At 44.4% G+C, this 21976-nt stretch overlaps 1 protein-coding gene across 1 annotated transcript in view; it reads left to right on the top strand.

The window, feature by feature from the left end:
• Positions 1-21976, top strand: part of DYNC1H1 (dynein cytoplasmic 1 heavy chain 1) — a 3754902-nt gene that overhangs the window by 1498047 nt on the left and 2234879 nt on the right. Inside the window, exon 36 of the mRNA XM_044073590.1 lies at positions 18798-18986. Within this exon, the coding sequence (XP_043929525.1) occupies positions 18798-18986 (189 nt within the window). The remainder of the gene's footprint in view (positions 1-18797; positions 18987-21976) is intronic.

Here is a 21976-nt window from a genome sequence, read left to right as displayed (position 1 = left end):
CCCCTTTTCAGTGTCAGACAGGCCACACAGAGGCAGATACAGACGCCCAAGAGGCAGATCTCAACCCCAAGGCTCTAACAGACATCAGTGGGGTACCTCAACCCCAAAAGTAGGTGAGGACAGATGTTCATCGTGCATACAGCTGCAGTCATAACAGATGGGTTATCCTGCCGTTAGGCGGGTTCTCGGTCGGCCGAATTCCAAAGTCTAGGTCCACCGTCTGTTGTCGTCGCTTCCTCCCTAACGTTAGTGCGTCAGGGATATAAAAGAGGCAGCCGACGCCATATTCTTCAGTCTTTCTTGCCGCGCAGTGCCTGAAGCAGAAGCAGTTCGCAAGTGCCAGTCGGCCAGCTCCTAAGATTTACTAAAGTATTTCAGCCAAAGTCTTCTTGAAAGCGAAGTACCCCGTTGGGGAAAATTTTCTTGCCTCAGACCGATGTCAGACAAAGTTAATAATTGCATTTCTTGTGGGAAGCAAATACCACATAAGGATTTCCACTCTTTCAGTATACCTTGCTTTGGCCCAGACCACGACGTCTCGGCCTGCCGTTTTTGTGCTAGATTCATTAAGCGCACTATTAAGCGTCTGGCAGAGTTCGCCCTTCACTTTTTTGACAAAAACTTAATTATATTATGTCGTTGGATACTCTGACTCCAGTTTTGAGCAAAAAACGCAAAGATAAGGACCGACAAACGAGGTCCGCACCACCTACTGAAACCACGCTAAGGCCGACTACAAGTTCTTCGGTACTCAGCGAGGCACCTACGCAGCCCCTGAGTACCGATGACAATGCATTACCAGTGTCTTCAGTACCTGAGGTTGCAGGCTCCTCGGCCCCCATTCCTACTACAGACGCCACTCCTGGCGGGGAAAGTCAGAATTTAAACAGGCCTACCATTTCTCAAGGGGTCTTCAGGCCTTTCTCCTTCTCTATTAAAGCCTTCACTAAATCTAAAGCAGCCATGAAAACCAAAAAACAAATTCCTCAGACCCCCTGTCAAGGCACCATGCCTAAAAAACAGATGCTTAAAATGGCTGAGGATTTGATTACTCTTATCAGGGGTTCTCATCCTCCCTCTGACAAAAGGCCCAGATTAGAGGAAGACTACCCTTCCTCAGATCAAGCTTCTATTACCTCAGAACTGTCTGAGGACCAGGATTATGCCTATTCTCCGTTCGAAGACTCTGATGCAGAGGAGTCTATTCCCTCGGTCTCCCCCCCCCCCTGAGGACTTCTCTTTTGGGGAAACCCTGCATACATTGAGGGGACACTTTCACTGGGAAGGCCAAGATTATTCTGATTCCAAGAAAAGGCTCAGGGAATTTCTTCTGCTCCCCCAGCATAGGCCTCTGGCTATCCCTCCTGTTTTAGATATATTGGATGATGTGTACACGGAAGCCAGCCTTAATCCTGATTCTTTGCCACCAGCTCCTGTTAAACCAGACTGGTATTACCAGGTTCCTGATTCTCACCAGTTCCTATATAAAAGCCATACTGCTGACCCAGAAACAATTTCACAGGGTCCCAAGGGAATTAAGACCTCTACTGCTAAAAATCCATTACCTTCAGAGAGAGATCCCAGAGCTTTAGAAAGGTGGGGGGGGGAAAGGTGTACACCTCGGCCGCTTTAACCATGAGGGCATTAAACTGTCAGTTCCATATGTTAAAGTATCAACAGTTTTTGATATCTCAGCTGAAAAGCAAGATGACACAACCAGAACAACCAGATTTAAGAGTTGCAGGATTTGTTGCATGGCGCAGAGCAAGTGGGTAAACATACCTTGCAGTGTGGTTTTGATGCTTTAGAGGCCTCATGTAGAGCTGCTGTTACGGGGTCTGTTATACGTAGGCATGCTTGGCTCAAAGAGCAAACCTTGCCAGATCATGTCAAAGCTAAATTATTAGATGCTCCTCTTCAAAAAGATGTATTGTTTGGTGTTAAAGCTGAGGAGGTGCTAAAGAAAATGGAGGAAAAAGCAAAATCAATGCAAACAGTGAAAGATTTCCTACAGGTACAGCCTCCACATTTCAGCAGAAACTGGCCTTCAAAAAATTCGTCCTTTCCAGCCACGGACAGACCTCAAAGGGGCAGATACAGGCACCCAAGGGGCAGAGGGAAACCTCAAGGATCCTTCAGAGCCAGACAGTGGCAAGCACCCAACTCCAAGAGGTGGAGAAGATAGATCAGTCTTTTAGAAAACAGACACAGTGACTTCCCCCTACTCCTGCCAAACAAAGCTTTAATGGCAGCACCTTTGGGCGGAAAATTGACATTATTCTCAAAAAATTGGCATATTGTAACAAAAGACAAAGGGATTCTGGACATTATAGGCAGAGGCTACTGGTTCCACTTTCACACCCTTCCAAAAATGAGAGGCATGCCAAACCTGCCACAAAATCAAAGGGCAGAGGCACAAAAACAAGTTTCAGCTCTCATAGACATGAAAGCAGTTCAAGAGGTACCTGCAAAAGAACAAGGTCAAAGGTTTTACTCCAGACTATTCCTGGTACTGAGAAAAGACAGAAATTGGAGACCTATCCTAGTCCTATCCATCCTAAACACATCTACAGGTGCCAAAATTCAAGATGCTTACATTACAGCAGCTTCTTCCCATGCTGGGCAAGGAGTCTTGGCTGGTAACATTGGACCTCAAGGAGGCATACCTGCATGTCCCTATCAGACAAGATTGCAGAAGATACCTCAGATTTCTTGCAGGTTCAACCCATTACCAATTCTCTGTATTGCCCTTTGGCTTATCTACTGCGCCCAGAGTGTTTACGAAATGCCTGGCATCAGTAATCGCCTTCTGCAGACTACAAGGGATACAAATCTACCCATATCTGGACGACTGCCTGATCCAAGCGGACGGCAAGGACATACTACTGCAGCACCTGGCGTTTGTAATAAAACTGTTGAACTTCCTGGGATACACAGTCAACAAAAAGAAATCAATACTAATACCCTCTCAACAAATCATTTTCCTGGGTGCCAGCTTGAATACAACCACCCAGATGGCCTACCTCACGCCAGACAAGCAAGGGCAACTGTCTCAATACTTCAGAAAAATGGCAACTTACACCAGGCTAACTGCAAGGAAAATCCTGCAGGCTCTGGGATTCATGGCATCTTGCATCCTACTAATCCCATGTGCAAATCTGCATATGAGGAAACTTCAATGGTACCTGAAAAACTTATGGTCTCAACACAGCCACAGCTTGGAAACAATTATCCCACTCATTCCATGCCTCCAAAAGGAATTTTTGTGGTGGACTCAAGCTTGCCAAAGAAACATAGGTCTACCTCAAGCAACTCAAATCATCACAACAGACGCCTCAGACTACGCCTGGGGAGCACACATGACAGATCAGTGCATTCAGGGAAAATGGACCCGAAAAGAGAAGCACCTCCACATCAACCAAAAGGAAATGCTAGCCGTGCAAAAGGCTGTTATGACCTTCAAAGACCTACTGCACCCAGGCCAGCTATTGATAAGGACAGACAACACCACAGTGATGTGGTACATAAACAAACCGGGGGGAACCTATTCATGCCCCCTGTGCAGGCAAGCCATGATCCTTTGGAACACAGCACTGGAATTGGAAATTCAACTGCAGGCACAATTCCTGCCAGGGAAGGAAAACACACTGGCAGGCAACCTAAGCAGGAATATGACAGATCCACACGAATGGAAGTTCTATCCTCAACTTTTCACAAAGATAACTCAGGCATGGGGACAGCCACACACAGATCTCTTTGCTACCCACAGAAATTGCCAGTTGAAAAAATTTTGTTCAAGGACCTATCATCCACAGGCCTGGAAAGTGGACGCACTTTCCTTCAATTGGGCAACATTGACAGTCTATGCCTTCCCGCCTCTTCCTCTGCTGCCCAAAGTTCTATTAAAAGCCAGAGCAGAGAGGCCAAAAATGATTCTCTTCGCTCCAGACTGGCCAAGACAACACTGGTATCGGCTCCTGAGGAGCCCGACGCACTCCCCACCATGGATCCTACCTCTAGTCCCTCTTCTGTTGTCCCAGCACAACTACAAGACCCTTCACAGCCATCTCAAAACTCTAAATCTAGCTGCATGGAGAATTCCTTGATTTCCCAACAGTTTCTCCTCTCCAAGGAGGTGCAGAATGTCATCTTGGAAGCCAGAAGACCTTCTGCTAGAAAGGCTTACTCCGCCAAATGGAAACGATTTTATGCCTGGAATCTCGAAAAGGGACAGAATCCTTGGGTAATAAATATACCTCAAATTTTACAGTACCTAGCTGAGGTGTTAAACAATGGACTTTCCTTCTCCTCCTCCAAGATCCACGCTTCAGCCATTTCTGCACAATACAATACAGATCCTCCATTATTCTCTCACCCTCTCTTAAGGCAGTTCCTCAGAGGGGCAAAGATTTTAAAACCCCCAAGGAAACCACCAGTCCCTGCTTTGGATCTCAACTATGTATTGGAAAAGCTGACCCTTCCTCCCTTCGAGCCAGCTTCTTCAACAGAGTTACAGTACTTGTCATGGAAAACAGCCTTTCTTCTGGCTATCACCTCAGCACGCAGGGTTTCGGAGCTGCAGGCCCTCATGGCTGTGCAACCATTCATCATTTTCCATCAGGACAGAGTTTCCTTACGAACCAATCCTACCTTCATGCCAAAGGTAGTATCCAGTTTAGCTTTGAATCAGACTATCCATTTACCTACCTTTTATCCTAATCCACAAAACAAATGGGAAAGACTACTGCATTCCTTGGACATTCACAGACAACTATGTTACTACTTGGACAGAACAAAGCCATTCAGGAAATCTGAGCAACTCTGTGTCCTATGCTGCAGGTACTCTGGGAAAGGCTATTTCCAAACAGACCATTTCAAAATGGATAGCCCACTGCATACGCTTTTGTTACTCATTTCATGGAAAAACTGTGCCTGCTTGCATCAGATCCCACTCCCCCAGAGCCACAGCTATCTCTGCAGCCTTCCTCAGGGGGGTCCCTACCAAGGACATTTTGGAAGCAGCCACTTGGAGTTCAGTGCACACTTTCTCCAAGCACTATCACCTCCCACTATACTCAAAATCTAGAGCGGGCTTTGCCACAGCAGTCCTGCAGGGCATCCTAGCCCCTCCTAGTTCCACTTAGTGCCTGCCACCCTTACTTAGCTTTGGGATTCTACCCATCTGTTATGACTGCAGCTGTATGCACGATGAACATAGTACAGTTTTGTACCTACCATAAATGTAGATGTTCGAGTGCTCATACAGCTGCAGTCCAGGTTTCCCTCTCTCCTACCCCTCTTAGGACAGGCCTTATGAGAAATACTTCTCATATAACCTTTTTGGGAATTCTTTTATGGTGTATTTGCTTGCAACTTCTGTTTTTTATTTATCAACATTGCATCTTTGCATAACATTATGTTTGCCTTCCTTCTGGGGGCACCTGACATCTGGGGTAAGAAAAACTGAAGAAAATGGTGTTGGCTGCTTCTTTTATACCCCTGACACACTGATGTCAGGGAAGAAGCGACAACAACCGACGCCGGACCTAGACTTTGGAATTCGGCCGACCGAGGACACGCCTGACGGCAGGATAACCCATCTGTTATGACTGCAGCTGTATGAGCACTCCCACATCTACATTTATGGTAGGTACAAAACTGTACTGTCTCAACCTTATAGGAAACAGTCCCAATGACTTCCCCCTTTGTATGCCAAGCATTTCCCTTTTGGCGGCCCCCTTAGGGGGAAACCTAGCACTTTTCTCTCAAAATTGGCAAACTATCACCCAAGACAAATGGGTTCTAAATATTGTGTCTCAAGGTTACTGGTTCCACTTTCACACTTTACCAAGGATAAAAGGAATGCCAAACCTGCCACAAAATCAATGGGCAGAGGCTCAAAAACAAATTTCAGCCCTCATGGACATGAGAGCTATTTAAAAAGTACCACAACAGGAACACGGACAAGCATTTTACTCGAGACTCTTCCTGGACCCCAGAAAGGACAAAGCCTGGAGACCCATACTGGACCTTTCAACTCTAAATACTTGCCTGGAGGTTCCGAAATTCAAAATGTTGACACTACAGCAGCTTCTTCCCATGCTGGGCAAAAAGGCTTGGCTTGTTACTCTGGACCTCAGAGGCATACCTGCATGTCCCTATCAGACAAGATTGCAGAAGATACCTCAGATTCAAAGCTGGTACAATGCACTACCAATTCTCTGCACTGCCCTTTGGCTTATCTACTGCGCCCAAGGTCTTTACAAAGTGCCTGGCACCAGTAATTGCATTTTGCAGACAAAAAGGAATTCAAATATATCCATACCTGGACGACCGACTCTTTCAAGCAGAACGAAAGGACATTCTTCTAAAGCATCATCTGGCATTTGTAAAAAAGGTTGCTAATTTCTCTAGGGTACACAGTAAATGAAAAGAAGTCAAAACTAGTGCCCTCACAACAGATAATATTCCTGGGTGCCAGCTTAAATACAATGGCCCAGATGGCTCATCTCATGCCAGACAAACAAGGATAACTGACTCAATATTTTCAATTACTGGCAAAAAAGTTCCATCTCCCTGCAAGAAAAATTCTGCAGGCCCTGGGATTCATGGCATCCTGTATACTACTAATTCCATATGCCAGACTGCATATGAGGAAATGACAATGGTACCTAAAAAGTGTTTGGACTCCACACGCTCACAGTTTAGAAGCAGTAATACCAATAATTCCCCGCCTACAACAGGAGTTTCGATGGTGGGCACAGGCATGTCACCTCAACAACGGTCAGCCTTTGACTCTACCCACAGCCAGGCAGACTTAACAACAGATGCTTTGGACTACGCCTGGGGAGCACACATGGCATGAAAATGTATTCAGGGCAAGTGGACCGCAGACCAAATGCATCTTCACATCAATCAAAAAGAGATGTTGGCTGTTCAAAATGCTCTAACAGCTTTCAAGGACCTTCTGCATCCAGGACAATTACTATTGAAGACAGACAACACCACAGTAATGTGGTACATAAGTAAGGGGGCACTCATTCTTATCCCCTATGCAGGCAAGCCGTGACCTTGTGGAACACAGCTCTAACTTATCAAGTTCATCTGCAAGCACAATTCCTGCCAGGAAAGAAAAATACTCTGGCAGACGATCTAAGCAGAAATATCATGGACCCTCACGAATGGAAATTTAATCCACAAATCTTCAGCATGGTAACGCAAAAATGGGTATGTCCAGACATAGATATTTTTGCCTCCCCACTGAATTGCCAACTACAAAAATTCTGCACAAGGACTTACCACACACAAGCATGGAAAGTGGATGCTCTTTCATTCAGCTGGAAAAGCCTAAAAGTTTATGCCTTCCCACCACTGCCTCTCCTTTCAAAGTGCTCCTAAAAGCCAGACGAAAAACCACAGGTGATCCTGATTGCTCCAGACTGGCCATGACAGCACTGGTGCCCAGTCTTAAAGAACTTGGCTCAAGGCCCACCCATGGATTTTGCCTCAGCTTTCACACCTTCTGACTCAACAAAGCAATCAGATCCTGCACTGTGTCAGCTCAAGGCCCTAAACCTGGCTGCATGGCAGATTCATTAGCCAAACAGGCAACACCTCTTTCTAAAGCTGTTATGGATGTCATTTGAAGGCCAGGAGGCCTAGCACCAGGAAATCTTACTCAGAAAAATGGAAGAGATTCTGTGCCTGGAACCAGGCTCAAAGCCTTGACCCTCTTGTCCCAAACATTCCTCAGATTTTACAATACTTAACTGAGATGCTGGACAAAGGCCTATCCTTCTCATCAATTAAGATCCATGCCTCTGCCATTTCAGCACATTACAACACGGATCCTCCTTTATTCTCTCATCCCTTGCTAAAGCAGTACCTCAGAGTGGCAAAAAACATAAGACCGCCCCGGAGAGCACCAACACCAACTTGGGACCTCAATTTTGTTTTGGAAAAACTGACCCTGCTACCTTTTGAGCCAGCCAATACAACCGATCTAAAATTTTTATCATGGAAAACAGCTCTGCTCCTGGCAGTAACTTCAGCACGAAGAGTCTCAGAGCTACAGGCATTAATGGCAGTGGAACCTTTTATAATTTTTCATCAGGACAGGGTTTCTTTAAGGACAAACCCTACCTTTATGCCAAAGGTGGTATCCGGTGTGGCTGTTAACCAGACCATCCATTTGCCAGCTTTTTTATCCAAACCTCCAGAATAAAGGGGAGAAACTTTTGCACTCTTTGGACATACACAGACAGCTACGCTTCTACTTGGACAAAACAAAAACTTTCAGGAAAACTGAGCAACTGTTTGTAGCATATACTGCAGGATCACAAGGCAAGGCTATCTCAAAACAGACTATTTCCAAATGGATAGGACACTGTATTCGTTACTGTTACACACAGCATGGAAAATCAGTCCCCAATAACATTAGGCCACATTCTACCAGGGCAACAGCCACTTCAACAGCCTTTCTCGGAGTACCAACCAAGGAAATTTTGGAGGCTGCAACTTGGAGTTCAGTGCACACCTTTACCAAGCATTACCACTTGCCTCTTTACTCTAAATCCAGAGCAGGACTTGCCACTGCAGTTCTGCAGGGCCTCATAGCCAATCCTAACTCTTTGTAGACCAGCCACCCAACCTTAGCTTTGGGATTCTACCCAAGTGTAATGACTGCAGCAGTGTAACACGATGAACATAGTACAGTTTTGTACCTACCATAAATGTAGATGTTAGTGTTCACACTGCTGCAGTCCAGGTTACCCTCCCTCCATCCCCTCTGTCCTGACTGGTCGTATCTATACCTTTCTATCCTATACAACCTTTGTGGTGTATTTGCTTGTAACTGAAGGTATTGTTTATTTTATACATATATATATATATGTATAAATATAAATATATACATATATATATATATTTTATTAGCAATATATATTGCCTACCTACTTGGGGGCACCTGACATCTGGGGCAAGAAAAATTGAAGAAAATGGTGTCGGATGCATCTTGTATACCCCTGGCGCACTGACGTCAGGGAAGAAGCGACCCCAACCGACGCCGGACCAAGACTTTGGAACTCAGGCCGACTGCAGGACCGCCTGATGGCAGGATAACCCAATTGTAATGACTGCCGAACATCTACATTTATGGTAGGTACAAAACTGTACTTTTTTGCCTTGGAGAGGGCATATAAGGCTTGCTCTTCAGAGTTACTAGGCGGAGGACAAGTGTTAGGGATGCTTTGGGATGTATGAGGTGAGGGCAGGGGAGTGAAGTTTTCACTGAACCTGTCAGCCAGCAGTTTTTCTATAGCCAAAGGTCCTATTTGTATAGTACCATTAACTGAGAGTTCAGCACAAATCTGGGCCTTACCTTTGAGGTTACATATGTAACTAAAGAATGTGTTGTGGTTATCCTTGGCTAGGGAATCTAATTTGGATTTGTAGTTAACTTTGCAGAACTTCACTAGGAGTCTCATTTGCTTGTTTAAGTTGAGCAGGGAGCGTTTCCAGTTTTGACACCGATGTTCTTCGTCTCACATTGCTGCAGTCATAACCTGTGGGTAGTCCGCTGTCTTCGGTCGGCGTCGGTCATGGGCGCCCGGAGCTGACGTCAGTACGTAGTAGTACTTAAGCGCATGACCGACGCCATATCCTCAGTCGTTCTTGCCGCGTGGTCCGAAGCAGAAGCAGCGTTTGCAAGTGCCGTTTGGCGTTCTGAAATTTTCAATTTTCGAGTTTCAGACCGAAGACCAAGTTGGGCTAAGTACCCCTTTGGGGAAAATTTTTGTCTTTTCTTGCCTCAGTTAATCCGGATGTCAGAAAGTTAATAATTGTATTTCTTGTGGGAAACAGATACCTCATAGGGACTATCATTCTCTCTGTATTCCTTGCTTGGGGCCTGAGCACGACGTAGTCGGGTGTCGCTTTTGCGCTAGATTTACTAAGCGCACCATTAAACGCAGATTAGACTGTGCTAGGCTTGTTTTCGGTAAGCGGTGTAACTACAACATGCCGTCGGATCCTCCGACGCCCGCTACCGCAAAAAAGCGAAAAGATAAATCTTTAAGGTCTAAACCGGATGAGTCGTCCGTTGCGGACGCCGGTTCTATGGAATCTACGGTTGAATCTGTGGATCCAGCCGAGGTCTCGGTTGAATCCCAAGGGGAACCTTTACTTTTACAGGAGTTGGCCTCTCAGGAGTTAGGCCAGGCCGAGAGTGCTTCTCAAGTTTCTGTGGTTCCATCCTTACAAAAGGTTATTAGGCCTTCTACTTCAGTCACTAAAGGCCCTGCTAAGGCTAGACCTGGTCTTTCTGGTACGGGCCATAACCCTAGTTCTTCGGGCTCTGTTCCTAAAAAACATATGTTGAAAATGGCAGAGGATTTGATTACTTTGATCAGGGGTTCTATGCCCCCTCCAGAGAAGAGGCCTAGGGTGGAGACAGATTTAGAGGGAATGGAGCATTCCTCAGATTACTCTGAGTCCTCAGCTGAGGATATTCAAGATTTTCCTCCCTATTCAGATTCGGATGCAGAGGATTCCTGTCCTTCTGCTTCACCTCCAGAGGATTTTTCCTTTTCTGAAACCTTGCATTCCATGAGGGAGCATTTCAAGTGGAAAGGTCAGGATTTTTCAGATTCTCGTAAGAGGCTTAGGGAATTTTTGTTTTTGCCACAACATAGACCTTTGGCTATTCCCTCTGTTTTAGATGTTGTTCAGGATGTTTTTTCTGAAGCTTCCCTTAATCCTGATTCTTTACCCCCTGCCCCTGTCAAGCCAGACAGGTATTACAGAGTTCCAGAGGCACATAAATATTTGTATAAGAGTCCTAGAGCTGATCCGGAAACTATTATTCATGGGCCTAAGGGTGTCAGGGCTTCTGTGGTTAAGAATCCAGTTCCTTTGGATAAAGATTCTAGAGCGTTGGATAGGTGGGGTAAAAAAGTGTACACCTCTTCTACGTTAGCTATGAGGGCTTTAAATTGCCAATTTCATATGCTGAAGTATCAGAACTTTCTGTTAGGTCAATTGAAATCTAAGGTAGATGCTTTATCTGAGGGTATAGAGTGTAAGGAATTGCAGGACTTGGTTAATGCTTCAGATCAAGTTGGTAAACATTCCTTGCAGTGTGGCTTCGATGCCCTTCAGGCTTCATCCAGGGTGGCTGCTACTGGTTCAGTTATTCGTAGACATGCCTGGCTTAAGGATCAAAATTTGTCAGAGCATGTTGAAGCTCGGATTTTGGATGCTCCTCTTCAATCTGAAGTTCTTTTTGGTTCCCCTGTGGAGTCAGTTTTGAAAAAGATGGAAGACAATGCCAAGTCTATGCAGACAGTTAAGGAATTTTTGCAAGTGCAACCCCCTAAGTTTAGCAGGAATTGGCCTGCAAGAGGATGGTCTTACCCTTCTTCAGATTTTCAGTCTAAGGGCAGGTCTAGACGTGGTAGGGGCAGGGCTCATGCTCAGGGTTCTTTCAGACCTAGGACTTGGAGTTCTCCTGCACAATCTTCTGGTGAGGGCAGGGGTCAGCCTTTTCGTAAACAGACCCAATGACCTGTATCTTCAGCTGCCAGATCCTTCTTTTCTGGCAGCTCCTCTAGGAGGAAAGTTGGCACTTTTCAAACAAAATTGGCATTTGGTCACCCAGGACAAATGGGTGTTGGACATAATAAATCAAGGCTACAAGTTTTATTTTCACACTTTTCCTCCTTTCAAGGGCATGCCAGATGTACCTCCTCAGCAAAGGCTGGGGGCTCAGGAACAAATTTCTTTGCTTTTACAGATGGGGGCAATCCAGGTGGTACCTCCGTCAGAAGAAGGCCTAGGGTTTTATTCTCGTCTATTCCTAGTGCCAAAGAAAGGAAACTCTTGGAGGCCAATTCTGGATTTGTCCATTCTCAATACATACCTAGTCATTCCTATCAGTCCCAGCTGCAGGAGATTCCTGCGTTTTCGGGCTGGTACTTCTCATTATCAGTTCTCTGCATTGCCCTTTGGCTTATCTACTGTGCCCAGGGTGTTCACAAAGGTTCTGGCTCTTGTAATAGCTTTCTTAAGACTGAGGGGAATACAAATTTATCCTTATCTGGACGATTGCCTTATTCTTGCTCAAGACAAAGACAAGTTACTTCAACATCTACAGTATGTAATGGCAGTTTTAAGGTGCCTAGGGTATTCTGTGAACGAAACAAAGTCCAGTCTAGTACCCTCTCAGGACATGTGCTTTCTGGGTGTGAGACTGAATACAGCCTCTCAGATGGCTTTTCTGACCCCGACAAACAAAGAACTCTTCACCTATACTTCCAGCAATTATCAGTACTGTCCAGGCTGACTGCAAGGACAGTCCTTCAAGCCTTGGGGTTCATGGCTTCTTGCATTCTGATACTTCCCAATGCCAAATTGCATATGAGGAAGCTACAATGGTATCTCAAAAGTGTATGGACTCAACACTGCCACGATTTGGACACTGTCATTCAGATAATACCTTGCATCCAGAAGGAATTCTTGTGGTGGGCACAGGAATGTCACCTAAACAAGGGACTGTCTGTGACCCGACCAGAGGCGAGTCGGACCATAACGACGGATGCCTCAGACCTGGCTTGGGGAGCACACTTCAATGGGAAATGGATTCAAGACACGTGGCCTCCCAGACTACAGCATTTGCATATCAACATGAAGGAGGTGTTAGCAGTCCAGTTTGCCCTGATTGCTTTCAAGGGCCTACTTCAACCAGGACAGGTGTTGATACGAACAGACAACACTATAGTCATGTGGTACATCAACAAGCAGGGGGAACCCATTCTTACCCTCTTTGCAGACAGGCTATGATATTGTGGGAGACTGCTCTGAGTTTGCACATCACTCTTCAAGCACGGTTTCTGCCAGGAGCACAGAACTCCCTAGCAGATGTATTGAGCAGACAAATTGTGGACCCCCACGAGTGGAAATTGGATCCTCAGGTATTCCAACAGTTGACAGTGGCTTGGAGAACTCCAGACATAGATCTGTTCGCTTCTCCTCTAAATTTCCAACTACCAAAATTTTGCACAAAGATGTTTCACCCAAAAGCTTGGAAAGTGGATGCTCTATCTTTCAGTTGGAACAACCTTCACGTCTATGCTTTTCCTCCTCTGCCTCTCCTTACCAAGGTACTCTTGAAAGTCAGGCAGGACAAGCCTTGCATGATTTTAATAGCACCAGATTGGCCACGACAGCACTGGTATCCTCTGCTGAGGAGTTTAATTCAGGAGCCTCCTTGGCCTTTGCCACAGCTTCCTCACTTGTTGTCCCAGTCAAGCAGTCATTTGCTCAATGTCAGGGTGCAGTCCCTGCATCTAACGGCCTGGCGCATTCTGTTTTAGAGCCTGTGTGTTCTCAGCTTCCTCAACAGGTTTTAGATGTCATTTTGGAAGCCAGGCGGCCCAGCACTAGAAAAGTTTATGCGGATAAATGGAGGAGATTTTTTCTTTGGAGCACAACAAAGGACTTTGATGTCTCGGTACCTAATTTGAGTTTTACACTGCAGTACCTTACTGAATTACTAGACAAGGGTTTGTCATTTTCCTCTGTGAAGGTTCATGCTGCAGCCATTTCTGCTCACTATGATTGTGACCCTCCTTTATTTTCTCACCCTTTGTTTAAGCAATTTCTTAGAGGGGCAAAAATATAAGACCCCACGTAGAGCACCTACTCCTTCCTGGGATCTCAATTTTGTGTTGGAGAAGCTTACTTTGCCTCCTTTTGAACCTGCAGCTACGTCTGAATTGAAGTTTTGTCTTGGAAGACTGCCTTTTGTTGGCCATTACTTCTGCTAGAAGGGTATCTGAATTGCAGGCTCTCATGGCAGTTGAACCCTTTCTGATATTCCATAAGGATAGAGTTTCTTTGCGTACTAACCCTACTTTTATGCCAAAAGTGATTTCTAATGTGGCTTTGAACCAGTCTATCCATTTGCCTACCTTTTATGCTGATCCCCAAAATAAGGGGGAAAAAATCTTGCATTCTTTGGATATACACAGGCAGTTACGTTACTATTTGAGCAGAACTAAGGAGTTCAGACAGACTCAACAGTTGTTTGTTTCTTTTGCTTTGAGTTCACAAGGGAAAGCTGTTTCAAAGCAGACTATTTCAAAGTTGATTGGTAATTGTATTGCTTTTTGTTATTCTCATCATGGGAAGAATGTTCCTGCTGGGATTAGACCTCATTCCACTAGGGCTACTGCCACATCTACTGCTGTTGAGGGTGTAGCTACTAAGGATATTTTGGAAGCAGCTACTTGGAGTTCAGTTCACACTTTTACTAAGCATTACCATCTCCCTCTTTACTCCAAGTCCAGGGCTGGGTTTGCCACTGCAGTCTTACAGGGCATGTTAGCAGCCCCTAATGCTTTTTAGTTTGCCAGCCTCCCTTTTCCTTTGCTTTGGGATTCTACCCACAGGTTATGACTGCAGCAATGTGAGACGAAGAACATAGTACAGTTTTGTACCTACCATAAATGTAGATGTTTGAGGATCCACATTGCTGCAGTCCTATTTTCCCTCCCTCCTTCCCCTCTATGGTTTGTTGTTGTTGTTGTCGTTGTCGTTGTTGTCGTTGTCGTTGTCGTTGTCGTTGTCGTTGTTGTCGTTGTCGTTGTTGTCGTCGTTGTCGTCGTTGTCGTCGTTGTTGTTGTTGTTCTGTTTTCTCATTTGTGGCTCTGGCCTTTCCTTTTTTTAAGGCCTTCAGACATCTGGGGCAAGAAAGACTGAGGATATGGCGTCGGTCATGCGCTTAAGTACTACTACGTACTGACGTCAGCTCCGGGCGCCCATGACCGACGCCAGCCTAACTCTTTGGTATTCGGGCCGACCGAGGACAGCGTACTACCCACAGGTTATGACTGCAGCAATGTGGATCCTCGAACATCTACATTTATGGTAGGTACAAAACTGTACTTTCCTTCCTGCTCTAGATAGCAATTTTTCTCTTATTGTGTAGCCTATTAATTGCAGTTGTCCACCAGTCAGGTTTGTTTTTCCTTGTAGATCTTGCTTTGGTTCTGTCAGGTATGGCAGAGTCAATACAGTTGTACAGGTGCTTGTGTAAAGCTTTGGTGTATAACTCAGCATAGCTATCTGTTCCATCAGTGGGTGGAGGGGCTGTGAAGCTGTTTATGCTGTCATGTAAGAGATTGTAATTGGCCTTGGAGAAGCTTTTCAGTCTAGTTGTTGCCGGTGGGGGGTGGGGTGTTACGTTTTAGCTTTAGGGAGACTGATTTGTGGTCAGCTCTCTCCATGGAAGGCCACATACTGGGGGTGGTGCAGTTGTCCCCCATGTTGGTGAGCACCCGGTCCAGGATGTTTGAGCCTCATGTGGATTTGTCAACCAGCTGGTCCAGAGCATTGGAATAGAGTCCAGGAACCTTTGGACAAGTGAGTTGGAACACATAGTTTACCCAGTCTATGGACGGGTGTTTGTATCTTGATTGACTGAAGTATATCCAGGTAGGTTGGGTGGCTGTTCTGATTATGGAGGGGCTCCTGTATCTGGCAATGACCTGAAGAGAGGTTTTACTTAGAGTTGATTTCACCTGAAGTAATTCAAGGGAATAGTGCTGTTTAATCAATCTCGAGGTGTATTTATCTTCTGTGAGCATGGATGTGGCACCTCCTTTAGTTCTCACATTTTCAGTTTGTGCTTTGAAAGTGTGGAATAAAATGCAGCTTGGTGTAGCTGGTGTGCTCTCTGCAGCTTTATACCTGATCTCAGTGACTGCACAAATGTCAGCATCTTCCAGGGTGAGGACTGCTTCCAGCTAGTGCAGTTTCTATTTAATCTGGTAGATTTCTTTGAAACGGTTATGGAGGATCTGGATATTGGCCATGCAGTGCATGTGACATACATTGCTCTTGATATGGCTATTGCCTTTGATACTGCTCCCTATGATGTCTTCCTACAAGAGCAACATGCTTTTAAAATTGACTCCGGGAACGATGGATAGCAAACTGAAAGACAGAAACCACATAGTGCAAGTTACAGGTGCCTCATCAGAAAGTATGAGAGTGACCAGTAATGTCACTCGTGGTTCAGTGCAGTGAACTCTCCTTTTTGGTATTTACTTAATTGCCAAAGAGAGAGAGCCACAACCTCTGGCTAACAACTTTGCAGACTACAAACTGGGCATTGTTTTTAAGTCAAGCTGTGACTTTCCAAATCTCCAGAATGAATTTTCTGCAGCAAACTCTTGGGGTACTAAAAGTGGGCTGGAACTTAAGTGCTAAAAAGTGTAGTAGCATAATTTTTGGTAGACCGCCACCCCTTATCATACTGCATATGTATTTAGGTCAGAATATCATCAAAGTCTAAAGAGATGTTCTCTTCCTTGCACTCTCCATTGATCAGGCCATTAATAGATTACAAAGCCCCCTTTGGGATATATCTCATTATATGGATCGAACAGAAACTCCCCAACAGTTCCTAACTGCAAAATTCACAGGTCTAAAGTCACTGATCTATTAAGAGCATACAGAACTACTATCCTTTTACTCTGTATTATACACTTTTGAGGATAGATCTGACTTGCCTTACTGTACCCCTAGAGACCCAGTTGTCATTGACATTGTTTCTCCATGTCCGATATCTTCACCAGTACTAGAACCATGGATTACATATTTTTCTAACGGGTAGAATACTGTGGATTAGAGATTTATAAACCGTTGCCTCCCAAACCTCTGAAATAAACTTGCCCTGCAATTTCAAGCAGTGCAACCCATCTTCCTTTAAATGTAGATGACTGGATGAGTATCCAAATTTTATTTAGAATTGACTGGTGCTGTCTCACTTGCGCATGTGCTCTGATGTTCCTGCATGCTCACATTGGTATTAAGCCATTGCACACTTGTGTTGACGATGTTATGCTCTCAGGCACAGGCTCACTCTCTCAACTCATACAGCATATAAACGGAGTGCTTTCTTTTCTTACTGCCTTTCTTGATTATCTGCTGGGATAGCATGGCATTCCCAGATAGTAGCATCTTTCCCACTCACACAAATAGTTGTGCCACTGAAAGTTAGTTGAATATGTTGGTAGAATGTTTTTTAATCAATGTGTGAAATTATTCTTGTGGTTATTCCCCCTTTTATTTATGATATTGTGTCAGGAAATATACTTGGACAGGGTTCATTCAGTAGTCTTTGCAAGACACAGCAGTGCACTCTAAAGGAAATGTCCTTAAGTGGTCCGTTTTGAAATGTAATTCCCCAATTTATAAAGTAATACAGATGAAGCCTTTTACTTAATTTTTGCTATCTTAACTTACATTTGGTAACAAGGTGAGTGGACTGGTCTCATGAAAATGTTTAGTTTTGAGCTGGTTCAGGTAGAAATAATACAGCCAAGCTAAGAGAGAGCTTTATCAAAAAAAATCTCTGCTGCTTCCAAGATTCTTTCCAAATGATTTAAGTAGCACTTCTAAGTAGTACATTGCATTTAGACTATTTCTCTGGGACCATCCTGAAAAAAGCTGCAGATGTAAATGTTACCAAGATATGAAGTAAAGATCTATACCACTGCTGCTTGTTTGTTTTCTGTTTTGCCTAATCAAAGTTTACCTGCTCTAGCAGTACCAAACTCCTACTGTATTCTCAGTGTACACCATCTTTTGCAGCTTTTACCTTAAACTTCTTCCATGCATGTCGTGTGTTGTGTAAGAGCTTTAATACTGTTACAAAATATTCATTTAATGGTCCTTTTCGGCTGTTTCATATAATGTCATGGTACATATTTTTGCTTTAAATGTTGTGTAGCATTACTTCTGGTTGCAGGCCAGCTGTAAATTACCTTAGTGCTTATGTTTTCTTTGTAACATGAGTTGCAACTCAAAGAAGGGTATATTGACCATCCATTTAACTAATGGAGTTTGTTTATAGTGGCTCTTAGTTGTGTTGCCACGTCGTAACAGAACAGAAACTGAATGAAAGTAGTGATTTAAAGCTAGATTGAGTTGCACAAGTAATATGAAGTTAATATTTACAATGTAAGTCTTTCCTGAGCTAATGCAGTTTTTTTTTACAGAAATGGCAGAGATGTAACAATTTAAGTAACAAGTAGTGCCGTGTAGTTTTTCATTCTTGCTTACAAGTTTATGTACACTGTTACAATGCTAGTTATTTCAGTGTAGCAAGTAGCCATGGAGTTGCTGTGCGTCATGTACATTCCAAGTGAAAAGAGCCCAGTATAGGTTATTTAGCATGTGCCAAGGCTGCAGTAACTTTAACAGGCATTACAGCTTGTATGCAGCAGCAAGGTCCCAAAATTCAGGAGAATCCAGAATAGCAGCCCCAATGTCCACAGAGATGACATATCTCTCATCTGGTAAAAGAATGTGGTCACTTGTGATGCCGTTGCATAATATTTGAGGCTGAGACTCAAGTTCAAGCTGTAGTGGCTGCTAACATAGTACTGCAGAAGTCCATAAAATCAGTTGAAATGTGTCAAAAATTCTTGCCACAGCAGTCCCAAAAAGTTAATTGGCCACATTATCCACAGATCCACAAAAGCCCATGAAACTTTTAGTAGGAAGGCTCTCTTCTGTACAGGTTTTCTGTTCAGTTCCAGAATTGTGAAACAACTCTACAAACTGACTACTCAAAAAGCATGCAGTGGCCAAACAGTGTCTTTTACCCTCCAAAACATTTGGACACTTGACCTTTAATAATCCTTACTGATTGGAAAAGGGACTTCTGTTCAGTACGAATGAATAAACAAACACGTTTTTCTGTGAATCATAACTTTTTTCCTCCCCTTTAGGTAATCTACAAAACACCTGTATCGATCACTGATCATCCCAAAATCAATGAATGGCTAACACTGGTGGAGAAAGAAATGAGAGTCACTCTGGCCAAACTTTTGGCTGAATCTGTCACAGAGATTGAAGGCTTTGGCAAGGGAACATCAATTGACCCTGCTGAGTACATAGTTTGGGTTGATAAATATCAGGTTTGTGCTTCTTTTGTTACTGCTTGCAGTCGTGTTTGTTTTGTTGCGCAAAAGTAATGTACTTAAAATTGCTCCTACTTTCCCACATTTTGAGGCTGCACAAATGTTAAAGAATACCAGCAACATTTTTCTGAAAAACTCAGGCTTACCCTACAGTCCTTTGTTACAAGATGTGAGCTATTTTAGCAGAAATGTCTAATAAACTAGACTTGGTTATTGCTAGTGGTCTGGTTGGTAAAAGAGTGAAGCAGATCACGTCCAGTGGTGTGCTTTGTGCTGATAAGATGAAAGTGTTAAAGCATTCTGAGAATGGCTTCATTTGTACGAGTTGCAGCTTATCCCTCCATATTGTATGCCTTGGAGCAACTGATATAATGGATTTTCGTTACATTTCTGCAGTATCATTTAGTAGTAGCCCTTGGTGGGATGCCATTCCATTTGAACTGACATCCACAGCTTTTGATTTTCTCAGAGCTTGCCAGACAGGCTCCAGTATTGGAATGTTTGCAATTTGGGGGGAAAGACAGGAAAGTAACTTGCACAAGCTGTTTTTCTGCTGCCTCTTCACAGTTGTCATTAGTAAATCTTTCTCACCTAGGTGAATTTTAGAGGGTTAAGTATTTTCAGAAAATTACTTTCTAATGTCTTGTTAACTGTTGGTCTGAGCATTGTACAACATTCCTTTGAGTGTATTCTTGGAAGAATTTCTGAGGCTGTCTTTTTTTTTTTTCAATTGAAAGCATCAAAAAACTTTGCCTGTGATTGACAGCTGTCCCATCAGCCAATTTCACATTCATTGTCACATTTGGGGGAGGATCCACCCCCTATAATGCACTTTTAATAGCCCCCATGTAGTAGTGTTGCGACTTTGATCATCTTGGAGCAGCAGAAGTCCCTTACTTTAAGACGACAGTACCTGTTCCTGTCTTTCCAGGGTGGTGGCTTGGGGGTGTGTCTAAAATTCTTAAAGCCGTACACCATTTCAGGATTGGTAAGTTCAGAAAATTGGTTTTCAGAGAAATGGACAAGGGTGTCTGAAGCCATTGAGACCTTGTTAGTCTTCCACCAACCTGATGATTGTGGCATTTTGTAAGCTCCTAGTTCTGCATCTGTTTCTGCAATGCTGTCCATTTTTGAAGCACCTTAAAAGTTTGGCGGGGTGCCATTATTTTGCACCAGGCTTAACCCAGATTTTTATGTTTTCAGCTTGTCACCAATCGTAGGAATCTGCCATTAGCCAGCATGTGGTGTGGGTCCCAAGCATGGGCCCTTCTCCCAGGTATTCTGTAGATTTTTGGGCACCAGCCCTCTGTTCCAAGTCTAACAGTTAATCTGATGTTCTTTATGTTCTTTCAATTCATCACTGATGGGTTCGGTTCTTAGCCCTCTGAACCGAGTCAGCCTAATTCCAAGCTCATGCCAGCCAAAAAACTCTTGAGCTAAAGTTCTACCCAGAATGGCCCTGCTCCTTGATACCTCAGATCTCATTTGCCACGTAGCCGTAAAGCCTCGTTTCAGCCAAGCTCTCTGGTAAGTGAAAACTTTTTTGATATTTTGTGTGAAAAACTCAGATTTCTTCTTTTATTGAGCATATGTCTTTCTTGTGTTAAATTACAGTTAGATACTCTTTTTTTCTTCCTTTCTCTACCTGTTGGTAAATTTTCAAGTAGCATTGTTGGTACGGCCCTCTCTCCTTACCCTTGCAGTATTCCTCCAATACCATAGTTTGTATTTTTTTCCTTCCTAACCTTAGTGCTTTTCAGTAGTAAGTTTCTGTTATATGTACATCTATAATCTGTGTGATTTTGAACTCTTATCTGAACTGCTAAAACAGACTTGTTTCAATTTTGTTTTTGAAGTGCTAGCCTGTTGTCTCTCTTGCTCTCAGAATGTCGGATAAGAAAGGTACTTCAGGGTTTAAGCATTGTACTTCGTGTAATGGCAAGTTACCTAATAGTGACTCTCACAATGATTGTGTGTATTGTTTGGGGCTGCCCCATCTTTCAGTGCAACCTCCCTGTGGCATTGCCAAAGTTTTAGTCAATGCACTCTGAGGGCAAGAATAAATTGATACTGAAAGGGTTACTTAAGTCTCCCTTTTCAGAGGCCGTTTCTGCGATGGAGGTCTCAACCCCTCCTACTTGGGCAAAAAGAGGGCCCGCTGTGTTCCCTCCTCACCCTCTGGTGATCAGGGTAAGCCTGTGAAATGAAAAGTTCCAAAGTTGTCCTTTTGAGCATAAATCGGCCTCGTCTGCACCATCCTTGTCAGCTGCGAGCACTTCGAAACTTACGATATTGGCGCCAGCTTCGACTCTGATTCTTTTTCTGGCACCGACGATGGACCTCATCACATCTGCTACGACTTCGGCACCTGTGATCACTCTGTCTCAATGCATGCCTTTGATTCCTACCTCTCATATGACATTGGAACCCCCTGCTTCGGCTCAGTGCCCCTTCGGCACTGAGCGTTTTCAACTAAACTGGATTTGACCCCTTTAATCCCGGTCTCGAAACTTGAGACATCGGTGCCGGCAGACCTTTCACCACAGACCCCATACTCTCCATCGATCGTTCCTGGGTCAGATGTATAGCTCGTTCATTGATCCACCTGACTCCCCTTCTGGAGTATTCACTAGATCCACCAGGAGCCTGTTGGAACTCAATGTGGTGCGTCTTGTGGACCAGCTGTTGTCAGCCAGAGGGATACCCACACCTTCTAAGACCTGTCTGCCAACATAGTGTGAACCCCGGTCCCGAGGTTGTCTCTCCTGTTTCTGGGCTTCCATCCCTCTTTCGGCGAACCTGCTTTCCGTGCCATGGAGAGGGCTCTTGCTTCTGGAGGCACGCAGTCGTCTGAACCCCAGTTCTCGCCCCCTTAAGCTACAACTTCCACAGACCACCTCCCCGGGGCACCAGGCAGAGAAGCTGCAGGGCATCCACTCTTCCGAGTCCTCCTCAGAGGTCCCACTGAGGAGCCCCTTCAAAAGAGA

Source organism: Protopterus annectens, chromosome 6.part0 (genome assembly GCF_019279795.1).
Source record: "Protopterus annectens isolate FY-2018-M chromosome 6.part0, PAN1.0, whole genome shotgun sequence".
In the NCBI taxonomy this organism is placed as follows: Eukaryota; Metazoa; Chordata; order Ceratodontiformes; family Protopteridae; genus Protopterus; species Protopterus annectens.
The sequence above is the reverse complement of the archived record's forward strand: the minus strand, read 5'-3'. Positions and strand labels throughout refer to the sequence as shown.